This window comes from Serinus canaria, chromosome 2 (assembly GCF_022539315.1).
Source record: "Serinus canaria isolate serCan28SL12 chromosome 2, serCan2020, whole genome shotgun sequence".
NCBI classification, from domain to species: domain Eukaryota; kingdom Metazoa; phylum Chordata; class Aves; order Passeriformes; family Fringillidae; genus Serinus; species Serinus canaria.
Window position 1 is genome coordinate 98,837,802 of NC_066315.1, and position 15,148 is coordinate 98,852,949.

Genomic DNA, 15,148 nt, shown 5'->3' on the forward strand with positions numbered 1-15,148 from the left:
CACTTTTGGACAAACAGTTGTGCTAGCTTGGTTTAAGAGAAGAGCTGTACAGTATCCCAGTCAAAAAAAAAAAATCCTCTCTTTGAACTTTACATATATGCCTACAAGTTTTGCATGAATAAATAATAAAATGTAACTTTTTTACAACTCAAAAGCCAACATTATGGGCAAACCTGACATTTTGATTTGGACACATCACCAAAGCCTATGTCTTGTCTGGGACTTGTTTGGGAGAGTCTCAAAACCAACCAAAAAAAAAAAATAGCCTAAAAGAATACATAGGTCATTATTATTTCAAAGCCACTGAAATCACTGCAGAGGTACCAAAGTAACACAAAGTACAAGATTTAAACAATTTAGAGTAGAGCATTTAGGAACATGTCCACCTGGATGTTAGAGGGTACAGGAGGACAGATCTCCAACACCTGACTCCATCTTCTGTCCTGCTTATAGCCCCATGCATTAATTACAAAAATTACAGATACATGCTGCTTATAATTGCTATTACTAATAACAATATAACAAAACAGATGTTCCTAAGATATAGTCACAACCAGAAGTGAAATAGAATAATGAGGGATGTCAGTATGGGCAGAACAAAACTGTCTGGAAAGCAGAAGTAACATAACATACACCTATTGTACCTGTGAATAAGAAACCTTATTGGAAAATTTATTACCCATCCAGAAAGCTGAATTGTGGTTTAAAAATAAATTATTGAAATAAATAAGAAATAAAAGCAAAGTTTGAATTCAGTGTACATGACTGGGGGCAAAGCACTAAGAAAGCAATTCCTGTGATAAACTCTGGAACTCTGTGTGCAATATTTATGCTGTGAAGAATAGCAACTAAAGATATTTTAAATATATACCTACAAAGGTCAGTAACCTACCAAATCATGCTGATCTCAGCAGCAATAAAACTAATAGGAACTATGAACTCTAGGAAATTATAATTTTCTTGATAGTCTTAATAGCACATAAAGACTTTTACACAAACAGAGCATAGAATATTTTGTAGAATCTTGGAAAACAGATATTTAATTATGCTTTCTCAGAGGCCACGTATGATCCATATGATTATACCCACAATGTCCATAGCAGAAACTCCCTTGGAATAACTAAAAATTTACATGTTCAGAATCCTGGGGAAAGTGCATCACAAATCCCTGCTAGTTCTGAGAAAAATATTATTTACTTTCTCTGTCTTATACTCCTTTGATATCGTACTTCAGATCAAGATTCCAAAAAGACTGATTTCTGAGGTAACCAGACATATTTGACATACATGGATGCACACAAGGAGCCAATACTCACAGCTAAAGATGCCTGGAGGTGGGTGCTCTGTTACAAGCAGGCAGTTCTCTTCATCACTGTTATCCCCACAGTCATTCTGTTGGTTACAAATCAGTGAACCAAGATACAAGCATTTACCACTGGCGCAGGTGAATTTGCACTCTGAAAGGCAAAAAAAAAAAAAAAAAAAAAAAAGAATTGGTGAGAAAATTGATGCCCGCCCTTCTTCAGTGCTAAAATGACAATCTTTTTCAAGTAGATGCTATAATGGTGGATGAGTTTTTGGCATTTCAACACCAACACAAACAATTTTGTCCTTGCAGCTTTGCATGCATAAATAGATAAGTGACACATTCCTGATCACCAGAATCAAACCACTAGCAAACCAAATTGTCACTTGGGAAAATTGACCTTTTTTAATAATAAGCAATATTTTTTGCAGTACATGTTGACTATAGTTCACTTTGGACAAAGGCCATGTTCTCATATATGTTTGTGTGGCACCTTGCATATCTGGGGCAAGACAGCACTATTAATAAAAATAATAATTGTCCCACATTAAAAAAAAAAATCCTGAATCAGCTGTAAGGCAACAGTATAGTTTGTAACCATGAACAATCCTGTTCAGACACAGACAATTATTCCTTAACTACCTTCCCAAAGCCAATTTGCCAGTCTCCCCCCTAATTACAGTCAAGCACTTGGTGTCTGCACATTAAAATCCCACATGCTAGTGTTCTTTAAAAGTTAGTAAACTTCTAAAATGCCTATAAGATGTCTGAATGCTAAATGCAGGCATGGTGTAGCTTTTACATTTGTTTTAAAAAAAAAAAAAAAAAAAAGGAGAACAGTTTCCCCTAAATATGATTCTGTCATGAGAATAATTCCTATGAGTATATAAAGTATACTTTATAGCAAGGTCTGGAGATGTAATTAGGAAATGTTCACAGAAATATACAGACAGTTATGAAAAGCTTTCTCACTAGGATTGCTCCAAAGTAAAATACACATACAGAAGAGAGAACACACTATATCAAGAGAAAATTTAATGATTACATTAATAGTATGTTGACAAATTCTGGTGATTGACATTCCCAAGCAGAGGAAAAGCAGACAGAATTAGAAACTCTCACAAGTAGTTTATTAAAGGAGTGCCATTCCTGGAACCCTGGACTTCCCTAAGACTACAGTATAGGTTGGCTGATTCTGCTTCAGAGAGATGATTTCTGGTCCTTCCCAGCAAAGAGGTAGAATTTGTTCATCTTCAACAGCATCAGCAAAAGACTTTGCTTTAATCTTAACTTAGTCTGAACCGAGACAACAGGACCTCCAATTCTAAAAAGTCCCTAAATCAGTCACCGAGGTGTGACACTTACATGTTTCTGTTGCTTAATGCAAGCATGGTAATAGCAAACGAGAGGAAAAAGAAATTGAGAAAGGGAGCGAATTTATTTTCATTTTTCATTTGCTTTATAGATAAAAGCAATTTGCAGACTTTACCCTGAACACTTTTCAAGAGTATTAATGATATTTTGGTATACATACCAGCAAGAACCTGCTGCAATAAAAAATTGTATACATAAATATGTGTAACATATAAAATGTTACTTAGGAATATAAAGTATGAAAGGCAAGGAAAACAAGCATTTCCTGCGGGGGAAAAAACTGATGTATTTTGCTTGGTGGAAGTGTACTTATAAAAGAAGTATTTGCCTAAATGAGGTCCTCAAATTTAAGCTTTTTTTCAGTCCAACCCTGCAGTCCCTGACCTATTAATAAAATACTGTACAAACAAATTATTTTCTTCTGTTTGTTACTCTGTTCTTCTCTGCAACAACAAAGAACTGAAGAGGCATTGAAGGGCTTAGATTCTTTCTGAATATAGACTATAAAAAAAATCATAACCAAATGAAGTAAGCCTTTGACACCCAAGGAACTGAAAAGGTCATTACCAATTACTTCTGTAAAGGAGACTTAAAAAATCAGTATTAGCAATCTGATAATTACAATGCTTTAGGACTAATTTCTGCAATTTCATTAAGAAACTGGCTCAAGAAATGAACAAAGCTGTCTTGGAAGGTTAGAAAAGTCACTTTGAAAGGATTCAAACTTCCCAGGTATCTTGAAGAATATCACACAGGGTTAAGTTAGAGTGGTAAAAAACATAATGGTTCTATTAGAAGGATCAATCACCATATTGCAGTTAGAATATGTGGCATGCTACTTTGGCTAGCTTTCACTGTTTTCCTGTGCCTTTGTGTTGAGTCCTAATGTAATGCTTTCCATGCTTCCCCCATGGCTGATATAAAATGCTCAAGCAAGGTGTCAAGTCAAAAGCAGTTAAAGCTGAGAGCTCAAGGTGTCTGTTTGCCACTAGATTATACAGTTTTCACAAAAAAGACTAGACGAAGCATTACATTTTTCATAGCTATATTAAAGTCTTAAAAGTTCTGGGGTTTAACTCACATTATCATAAGAGGACTAACGAGGAGAAAGGATTTATGATTTAAGGTGAAGAGGGGGGGTTGTCATAGATAACAGACCACACTGAAATTTAGAATCAAAAAGCAGACTCAAATAACTTTTCTTGCAAAATATTAAGGTTACTTCCTCATTCCCTCACACATGTGAAAATAGCCACTGTGAAGGTGTATTTAAAAAAAAGGATCATGAGGCCTCTTGTCCCCTTTTTGATGTGCCCACATTGACTGGAAGATTGCTCACAATACCACAGGAATTCTGTGTAGATTTGAAAATGGGGCATGTTGTCAAAAATCATGTTGCCTTCTGATCTCCCACCAAATCTATTTGCCAAGGAAGCAGTCATCCACTACTGGCCCTGGCTGGGATGGAGTCAACTTTCTTCACAGCAGACCTTGTGGTGGCTATTGGGATTTGTGATCCAAATAATCAGCGTTGGACAGTGTTGTAGGACAGTGTTGATGTCACAACGATGTTTTGGTTAGAGCTGAGCAGTGCCTGCATATCCATGGGGCTTCCTCTTTTTCTCACTCACTCATCTCCAAAAGTAGCACCTAAATCTAACAAAATGTAATATCTAATGGAGGACACAAACTTGCAAAACTTAGTCTGCATAATCAAATTCTGTTGAAGTCTGAAAGAAATATTCAAAGACAAAATGTATTGCAGGAATAGGATAAATTAATTAAATGCATCATTCAATGAAAATACAGATACTTCTGGCCACAGAATATACTTAGCATCTGGTATTTGCAACTTGTGAACAAAAATTCAGTACCTTAAATTAGTTTGCTTAGTGAATGCATTTAAACAGTACTTTTACTAAAACCAGAGAAGAGCCCTTCCTTGTAAAGCAAAATGGATCAAAGGTTGAGGGAGGTAATAGAAAGCAAATATTAGAGTGTTTTCAAACTGAAATAAACCTAGAGAGGTCTGTACCAAAATACAAGAAGTGACCTCAAAACACTCTGACCAGGGAATCCAGACCAGTCCAGACTAAACCACTGTGCCTAATGACACACCAGAGAGCCCTTTTCAGTACCAAGTCTTGTACTTGGCCTGTCTAGACAAGACAGGGGGGAAAGATCCTGTTCTGACAACATGCCAGCATGATCCTTCTTTCATGAATAATGTTTCAAAGCTAGACAGTTTCCCTTTTCATTTTCAAGTGGCAATTAGTGAAACACCAGTTGGTTGGTCAGCAAGGTTCTGACTACAGCTAAACCTGATGACAGCTACTGGAGGTTGAAAAATATCAATCCTTCTTATAATTATGTCTTACTATGTTCATAATTATGTCTGGAGCATACTTTAAAAAAAAACTATGTGATACAGTGATTCTTCAATATGAAATTTTAATAAACGTACTCCCAGGTAGAACTTGACTATCTTGAAAAGAAAGGAATTCTAAGAATACTATTTTGAACATTTCCTGGTTTTAGAAACTGAATGCAAGTAGTATAAATAAGTATATTGCACACATGTTCAAGGTAGATGCTTGAATGCATAAAACTCTCTACAATTACCAATATACGACTGCATTTCAAATTGTTTCAAATAGTTAATTGAAGGCTATGTTTCTGTTGCTACAGCAAAAGATGGATTTGCCTCATGATACAAAAAAAACTACCCTGATCAGATTTTTTACTGTGAAATGCAAGATCTGATGTATTGGGTAGGCTTATTTTATACTTTCTGTGCCTAGCCAACAAGATAATTTTATCCTTGCATTCAACTTAATTCTTTTAGACTTCATTTACACTTGACTTCATCCATATGAACAGCATTCCCATTGTTTTGTCATCCCACTCACCGTGGGGCATTTTTAATTATAGCTAAGTGCTGTTTGCTTTTCTAATGTAAGCCCAACCACGGGCCAAGGAAAAAAAGCAACAAAGTGTCATATTGAAAAAATATGGTGTTTTAGGCCACTGTTATGATGCATGTCACAGCTGCTTATTTAACGGGTCTGAGATGATTATCTGACCCAGGGGCAGAATTCTCTTCCATCCATTCGAATAAAAAACACAAAACTCGAAATGCAGCCAGTGACTCCAGACTGCTGTGACCAAACTGCAGTAACGCGGTTCAGACGCACCAAGTGAAATCCCAAGGGATGGCTGGGACTCCACCCGAGCAGAAAGGCACTCTCCCAAAATCCAGCAGACTGGCAGCTGCCCGGGCAGCTCAGCCAGCAGAGGGTGATCAAATACCCCACTGAAGTCATGTAAATGGAAGGTAGGGATCTCCCTGCCTCCACATGGGTAGACCTAGATCTCCAGAATAAAGGCCCAACTTCTAATTTCTTACGTAAGGACACCATTTTAAGCACATCACCATACTTCCTCATACTGCTGCTTCTATTGAAGCATGTAAGAGCCTGAAAGAAAATGTGTTTAAAGGGCACCATCACCTATTATAAGGCTAATAAGAGGCAGAAGCAGTAAATTGGGGAGGGCGGGAGGACCCACACTTCACTAGAGATTAAAGAAATATAAACCACAAATACCAGAGTCAGTACAATAAAACCCTGTTCAGCCTCTCATAAACATCTGTCTGTGTATTATTTTTAATATTGTAGATTGTAGCTTCATAATGGGAAGTAAATCATAAATAGGAGACATGCACACAAGGAGCATGTTTATTTGGGAAAAAGCTTGGTTAATAAGGAAGATGGCAGGCTGCCATGCCATCTAATAAACCTCCACTGGTGCAGGGAAGGGAGGGATAAACAGGTCTCTGCAAAACAAAAAAGCACTTCACAAAAAGAATGCCAAGCAGAACACCAACAAAAATGAGAGTGGATCAGCTCATGCAGGGTAAGGAGCAGAGCTGTGAGCCACAGCCAGAGTCCTGTCCTCAGCACCCATGGCATCACACAGGACCAGGGAGCGAGGCTGCTCTCAGAGCCATGCAGCGTGGAGACAGAGACCTCCTCTGCCCAGGGGAGATTACAGCCTTAAAGCCAGGCTGATTGAAAGAAGATTGTTACTGGTTCACAACCAGTCTCATTTACTCACACAGTCCCCCATGCTCGCTTGCTTATCCAGCAATTATCTTTTCATCTACTTCTTAAGGCAAAGCCTGGAGCTATGCCCTTTAACGAGTTACTATTTATGTCAGCAGCTAAAGGAAGCAAGCACTATATTCTTGCACACAGGTAGAGAAATCCACTGCTCAGTTCACCAGTTCAGGGCATTAGGACTTTCACAAAGCTCACCTTAATTAATAGCCTGAATAAAATTACCCCAGACATCGTGGGGGTAACCAAAGGAGCTCCTTTATTTTGAGATTGGTGAGTGAGGTTAGTTTTTGCCTGTGATCTTTCTTCACAGGACATACCTGTCTCTGGTGTGAAAATAAAAAGAAAAATCTCATCCTGGGGGCCATGGGGGCATTAAGAAAAGAGTTTTTATCAACACTGGAAACTAAATTCAGGAGACTCACTGTCACTGAGCCACCATCCTGCCCACACAGCAATTCTCCACAGCTTCACCTTGGGGACCAGCAGCAGCCCTGAGCACGTCCCCTCAGGAATGAGACAACAGTTCCCATCACAGCACTCATCACTAATGGACAAAGCCTCTCCAAGGTGATCTCAAAGACTGTCAAGTCACACAATTGCCAGTTCTGCCAACATACAGAAAAGCCAAAAAAGGAAAGGCTTTTCTATTGCCACTTTCATAAATGATTTGTTCTATTTATCACTTACCTTCCCATAAAACAGCAAGGCAGTATAAATATTCCATTTTTTGCCCTTCTACCCACTTGCTTTCCCTGCACTGGCAGCGCTCTGCCTGCTTATGCCCACAGAGAACTGAAATGCCAGGACTTCTCAACAGAAGTCAAGAACTGTGTCTCCTTCTCCTCATTCATGTGAAGATCCTTTACATCCCACTAAAGCCCCCTGACACCCTCTCCAGCCACAAAGCTTCTGCAGAAACATCCTCGCAGCAGCGTGTGCCTGGCACAGGGACTGGGGCCAGTGCCAACAACTCCAGCAAGTCACAGCCTTGGCACTGCCCCGGGGCTCCACTTGGGTCAGAGCCCACAGACAGAAGGACACGGCACCACGGCAGACACTCACTCCACCTGATGGGAAGGAATGAGCTGTGAGGAGGAATGGGTTTCCAGAAGCCGTGGGAAGGCCTTGTGTCTGCCCTGACAGACCCCACAGGAGCTGCCTGTATTTCTCTACAGGCACCAGCAAAGTTTCCCAAGTCAAGTATGGGGAAGGGGGGAAGGAGCATTGGTGACTCAACTAATGACACTCTCATTTTCAGTTGAGAAATTACATGAGGAGAAGATTAAAGATACATTAAGCATGTACCTTATAATTTTTGTCAAGCAAAATGTCATTATCATGGGCAAGTGCAGGTAAGAAGGGTATATGCAAATGAGATTTTCTTAACATCTCATCCTCCTTAATCATAATTCAAAGAATTCTTGAATTATGGTAAATATTTTAAAATTATCTTAGTTGGTGTTCATCTTAAGAAATCTTTAATAATCACATCCAGTGCCACTTACCAAGTTTGTAGAGTACTGCATATGTAGAGGAATATAAAATAAAAAATCACATTACTGTAGCAGCTTGTTGTTTTTCCTTTGGAATATTGTTTGCTTAACAAACAGCTCAAGACAAGACCATTTTATCAGGCAACTTCATAAACTTTGAATCCATAGAAATACTAATCCATAGAAAGACTAAATCATGTCCCTTCACAGATGCCTTGTGGAGTTTTGACTAAAACCAGGCCCAGATGAAGACACCCAACAGTTACTGCAACACCCAATGATTATCTGGGGTTGGGGACTATGGTTTGGTTGGTGGGGAAAAGTGTTGTCCTTATGTATTTTGTTTTAAATTAGGTCACATTAAGACTGTGACCCCTGTAGGGCAGGAGCTGTTTTAAGCCAGCTCCCCTAGGAGGCACTGAAGTACAGATGGCATCTGAAATGGTGTAATGGTACTGAATCAAGGAAGGGTCTGAGAACAGAGTCAAGAAATTGACTTTTCCTAAAAGCAATGCATAATGCAGGCAAGAGTATACTGTGTTACAGGTGGCTGTCCAGATATCAACCTAATACTGATGACAGTACTTTTATTTTTCATATGTCTTCCTGAGCACAATGTGCAGAAAATATAAGAGAGATTAATGTATTTACTGTGTGTCAAGATGCAGGAGAGTTATGGAGTTTCCACTGTAACAGGAGTTCCAGATTTCAATGGAGAAGAGCATTCTTCTTTCATTTCTCAGTGGCATTTGTTGTGCAATGCACACTAATGTGAGTAATGAGAAATCTGTTATCATCTGGATCATGTTCTCTGATCCACACCTGCAAAGATCTGCGTGTTCCTGCAGTAAATACCTTGTCACTGTTAGATTTTGTACTTTAAAAGCAATTTCAACTAAAGTCCAATTATCGAAGAAGTGTCTAACTCAGTTCACTGTGCCTCAGGGTTCACATAAAAATATTAACAAAGTAACACTTAGATTACAGGGAAATGGATTGCTCTCAGTGGTTTGCACCATACAGCATGGACAAAGTTTTTTACAAACTAGTACTGTCTTGTATCAATTCTTACTAAACTCTTCCCTCCTTATTCATGTCTATCTAAAAAATGAGTCACACATTCTATTCACCTTAGTCTCTTTCCCAGAAGTTGGCAGCTTTTTGGCTAAGCCTTTTAAAGAAAATAAACAAAATAATTCCTTTCTACCTATCTTTAATTCTTCCTTTTTACCAATTGCCATGATCACTTCCTCTCAGGTATGTACTCTAGTGCAAATGTATACTCCCACATATATGCACTTCCATATAGTGGAGCTGGTATTCATTTGGTTTGCCTAATATTTTCCATGATAAATACCTTGGAGAATCCCTCCCATGTTCACTGCATGCAGCAGGTCTGTGATGCTGAGCTGGAAGAATACCCCCAGCCTACAGAAGTGCCTCTTCTATGCCCCAAGAAATTCTTTCCTGCTTTTACAGAAATAAAAACTGTTAAAAAAAAAAAAAAAAAAAAACCAACCAAAAAACAACCCCAAAAAACAGTTATCTTCTTACTGTCTGCAGCAGGGGAGTCTCTGGCAGCACTGCCAAATAACTCAAAGGCACAGACACTATGAGGCTCCAGCAGTATCACTGGCAGAGCAACAGCCCAAGCCATACTGGGACAGCAGGGAAGAGGCAGATGTGCTGCAGTGGGGAAGGGAGGTGAGCTCTGCTCCCCCTTACCTTCCCACAAGATTTCCACTTCACTTCCAGGTACAGCCAAGTTCAGCCATTACTACAACCACCAGGTGCTCCTCTTCCCTCCCCAAGTGCTCCCAATATCAAATGCACGAGACAGACAGACAGACACAAAGAAGAAATGTGAACAGAGAGCCAGAATTTTATGCTTTGAGAATGCCTCATTTAGCAACCTGTGCAGCATAATTTTAATAAAGATTATTTCAAACTACAATTATGATATTTTATTTGAGCATCAGCAACATATTTGACCACCTAGCAGGTATTTAATCAAGATTATTTAATTATTTCCATAGCCATTATTTCTAAGCCATATTTTCATAGCTTATTTCTAAGCAGACTGTGCAGAAAACACTGATACAGGCATCACAAAGAAATCTCTACCACTTAGATCTTTCTGTTGCTGCAACAGTATCATTTAAAAATGGACAGTGTGTTTAGGACAGTGCATTTCAGGCCATGAACGTTAACATACTATTAACATGATGCTGGATGCTGGATGGTGCTGAGTTTCTCCTTGCACCATGCATTGTCTTGGGTAACTTTATAGCAGAGAAAATCAAAGCAGATTCCTTCCCTTCCCTATCTGTACTCAACTTTGCAGATACACTGAGTGTTTAAGTGAAAAAGTACCTAATAAGTAGGCCCAAGCCTAACATAAGGCAAAACTTGAATACACACAGAGGCTCTAGTTCACAAGCTTGGGCCACGACTACACTGCATGTGATAACCAACAAAAACAAAAACAAGCTGGAGCACCGTGTCCCCATGACCGAGTGCTTCTGGCTGGCACTGCTGCCCAGTGACAGCTGGGGGACACGGCACAGCCTTCCCCTGACATCAGCTGTGGTTCACATCCACGTGCAACCACTCCTCTGGGAAGAGACAGAGAAACTAAGGAGGTTTCTGACAGGTCTGCTTGAGTCAGGGGGACCACCTGACCCAAGCTCAGTGTTGGCATGGTGAGGGGGAAAATACTAGATTGGGGCACCCAGGGAGGAACTGATGGTGCCTGGGTGTCCAGATGTGACGGTAAGAGCTCGTCTTCACATCTACACATCTGGCTTGGGTGAAGCCATCCAGCCTGGAACTCTCTTGACAGAGCTGGCTTTGAGAAGTTAACCAAGCTTGTCTCTTCCTGAGCACAGTTTTGCAAAAGGAGCTCAGCCTAGTGGCCACCTGGTATGCACTGAACCAACACACCTGAGCAGTGCCCACCTGCCAGGCTACCATTGATGGTTGAGGCTGGCTTTTCTGACAAAATGTGCTTTGCATCTGAGATCCAAGTAGGACTTGATCTACAAACCACACTCCAAAACCCTGACATATTACCTCACGCCTACAGCTGTTCTGGACACGATTTCTGTCTGTGGTTTATCTTAATACATTGGACTGGAAACTACTGTGGTTGACACGCAGATCAGTCATGCCAGCCTTGAGACAGCAAAGTCTGTCAGAGAGGCAGTGTGGGCAGCCAATAGCAATAACCATTTCAGACATCTAATTTAAACCTGCCACTGTATATCTGCCAGAAGCCCCACAGAATTTTTTGGGTAGGGACAAGAGAGGGGCCCAGGATAAATCTCTGGTTACAGCACAAGCTATCAGTGTATCGATGACAAGTTAAAGCATGTTAAAAATTGTACAAATGATGTGCTGAACACAGAGAACCTCCCAGCCATGAAAGAGAATAAACAGCCAGAGCACTGGAAACTCAAGAGCTTGTTTTAACTCTAGGCAAGGTAGTTTGTAATATTGTACCAGCTCATTATTAATAATTTGTTCAAAGATGGTGACAATTTTCTGTGTTTTCATAAGTCAAGATAATTGAACTGAGGTCAGTTTCACAGCACTGTTCCCTCCTCAGAATACTTCAAATAAGAAGCTCACAGTAAAGCAAAAATCCAGTTAATACCACACTGCTCATTTTGTAGCAACAACAAAGGAACAAAGTATTTGTTAGAGCTTCCTAATAACCCTCTAATTTAGGGTCCTTATGCTTAAAAAATTATTCAGACACTAAGAAACACCATCTAAATGGATTCATTTTCCTCAGCACTAGGAGGCATTTCTTTAAAACATAAGATGTCTTACTATTGAATGTAACACTAACATACAAAAAATACCTCTCCAGAGAAGAGCCCAGTCTAAAATCCAGGATGCAGATAAAGAATATTTTATAATCTGCTGGCACTACTTTCAGATAAATGAATATAAAAAGAATGATCTTCAAGAAAGAAAAAAGAAGTCCAACAGCTATCAGTACTAGGTAAAAAACAATCTAACACATGAATCTTTGGAAACTAAATTCAAAGGCGAGTGAAATTCTACAGCAGTGTAATATCCCTGATTTTTTCCTAGTCCACTTCTCAGACACTTACTGAGACATAACAAAGGCTACAATTAAATGAACACTGTGAACACATTAGCACATTATAATGTTTGCGCATCTAACCTGTTGTTTTTAAGTTCTGAGCTGAGATGTGGCTTCCAGTGTGCAAATATCATCTGCTCTACACAATATTAAACAAAAAAAATTCACCTAAAGTGCTTCAGCAAAAGCTTAAACAAACCCTTCATATTTTGTGTTACAGTGGATTAGGAACTACCTAGAAAAGTTGCAATTAACAACAGTGGGGAAATAATAGTGAAATGCGTCTTTTTATACTTCGTGAAGTAACTGTCTTAGAGTTGACAGTAAAATACTTAAATGTGCTCTACTGCCTAAAAGGCAGACACAGTGATGGCAGGACAACACACCCTGATAAAAGGTCATTTAAAAGGGTAGGAAGTCCCCTTCATAATGGATTAGCGTTATAAAAAATGTAGGAAAAATTTCCTTAAATGACCTATGCATAAGGGGATTTTGTGAAGTTCACCTATTTTAAATAGCAAACAAACACTTTAATACTTGTTGGTATATGGCATGCAGTCATCAAAGCCTTCAAAATGGGATTTACCATTTTAAAAAGAAGAGCATGTTTGTAACAGATATGTACACATAACAGTAATAACTTAAGAGTCTTCAGAATATATTGCTGTTGTTAAACTCATAGCTGACATGGTAGAACATTGGAGAGAAGAATAAGGTTTAAATGGGTTTAAACATGCTTTCTAGAGTTCCAAATATGACCTCACACACCCAGTGTTATTTTTGTCAAAGCTTAAAATACGGAATGAAACAATCTAATTCTGCAAGCACATACTAAGCAGACCATTAATAAAAGAAAAGTTACATTCTCTTGTGGGTAAAACACTAATATTCACATGTTGTCACACAGCAAAGTATTGGATTACTCTTCTTGAAAGGCAAAATTTTGGCAGCTCAGATGGACTCAGTTTGCTTTGAGGAACACCGCTCTCAACGTTATTCCTCAGGATGCAATCTCTGATTTCCATGGCAATTTTTTGGGAATACAGCTGTAGGATGCTGTTCTGTGAAAACCTTAATTAACTAAGTTAGGGCAAAAATCCTAAACAGCAGGTGTTTGAGAGACACTCACAAAGGAATAGCTGAAGAAAAGAATTCACTCTATTTCAGATTTCCAAATAGAACATTAGGATCCTTCAGAAAATCACCAGATTACAGCTTTTTGTAGCATAATTCAATCAGACAAAAAATTGGGTAAAAACTAATTCTTTTGGATGACATCAGTGATGGAAGGAATTCACATATTAAGCATCAAAGAAATGGAAATGGAGAGTGGGTATGGAAGGCTAGGCATCTTTCCAATAGTGTTCTGATGTTTGGTAGCTCTGTCCCATTTTGACATTTTGGGGGCTAATCACAAGTATTTTAATGAGAACTCGCTTCACTGAATTCCACCCCTAAATGTGTATTTTAAATAACTTGCTCACCATTTTCTTTGACACTAAAGGTGACCTATATATGTTAAGACTGTGGAAAGATACTGTGAATACAGAGAGAGAGATATAGGAACGTGGAAAAGGAAGACTAAAAAAGAGAGAGGAATGTTTTGCCCCTTCTTATTTTTTTAGAACATTAAGTATTTCATTCTCTCATATTACAAGTACCTAGAGATGAGAGAGGACTACTCCTTAAATCACTTTAAAACTCTCTAGATAATATCTTCAACTTTAATGGGGCTTCACATATTTATTTCACTTAAAGCTTATTTATATCACATGCCTAGCAATCAGCAGCCTACATCTTGTCTTCTGCATAAAGATTTCTCCAAGTGTCTTCTAAATATTTTTTCTCTCCCAAGCCACATATCAACAGCAAAACAAGGAAAGAATAACCTGATTTTTAAAAGGATCTTATCAGTGTTCTTTTCTTATAAAATAATTTCCTTTTTCACAATATATAAGCAAATAACTAGCAAAGAAATAAAATCAAAGAACAACAACAAAAAAATCCTATCTTTCCTTATTCTTTCCTTACAAAGTTCACCTTTCATGTACCATTATATAAAGAGACATGTACTTTCACATGAATATATCTAACAGCAAACACAAAGCATAGGCATTGTAGGCCAAGGTTTGAAGCAAAATCTGGCCTAGGATGTATTGACCTGGGGATTTCTTCACGAAGGACTCAGCCTGTAAATTATTTCATACTTCTCAAACCCAACGACAACACAGAGTTCAAAATCTCAATGGAGAACCATCTTAAAAAAGCATTGGCTTGCTTTGGATGGAAAATTCCATGAGTCAATAGGGAACACATTTTTTATTTTAAACACAGTATCAACTGATTTTGAATCCATGTATCAACAACATATTATATAACCTATGATGTGATTAGGCAACACAGGTTGCAAAAGCACATTCCAAAAACACATGGAATAGTCCTGGCAGACTGTGCTACAATTTCCCAGCTTCCGCTTTAATACTTGATGTCTGCATACAAAACCAGCAGGCCAAACAAGAAGACTGGCCTGAATTATTTTCATATAATATTCAGGAGAAAAGAGATTTGCTGGCTGCTGCACAAGGGAGCTGCCTGCAGTACTGCACTATTACATCAGCAAAGCATGCAAGACTCAAAGTCCTGTAAAGAACATGGAGCAGCAGGAAAGGAATGCATAACGCTGTGTACCAAAAGATCCAGGAGGAAAACTATTATGCTGCCTTAAGTAATAGTTCTAGAA

The 15,148-nt window shown here is 38.7% G+C and overlaps 1 protein-coding gene across 4 annotated transcripts in view; it reads right to left on the reverse strand.

Moving 5' to 3' along the window:
* The window catches only part of LDLRAD4 (low density lipoprotein receptor class A domain containing 4), a 313,571-nt gene that overhangs the window by 136,955 nt on the left and 161,468 nt on the right, over window positions 1–15,148 (reverse strand). For all 4 annotated transcript variants that reach the window (XM_050970349.1, XM_050970348.1, XM_050970346.1 and 1 more), the window contains one exon: window positions 1,317–1,457. In XM_050970349.1, the coding sequence (XP_050826306.1) occupies window positions 1,317–1,457 (141 nt within the window). The remainder of the gene's footprint in view (window positions 1–1,316; window positions 1,458–15,148) is intronic.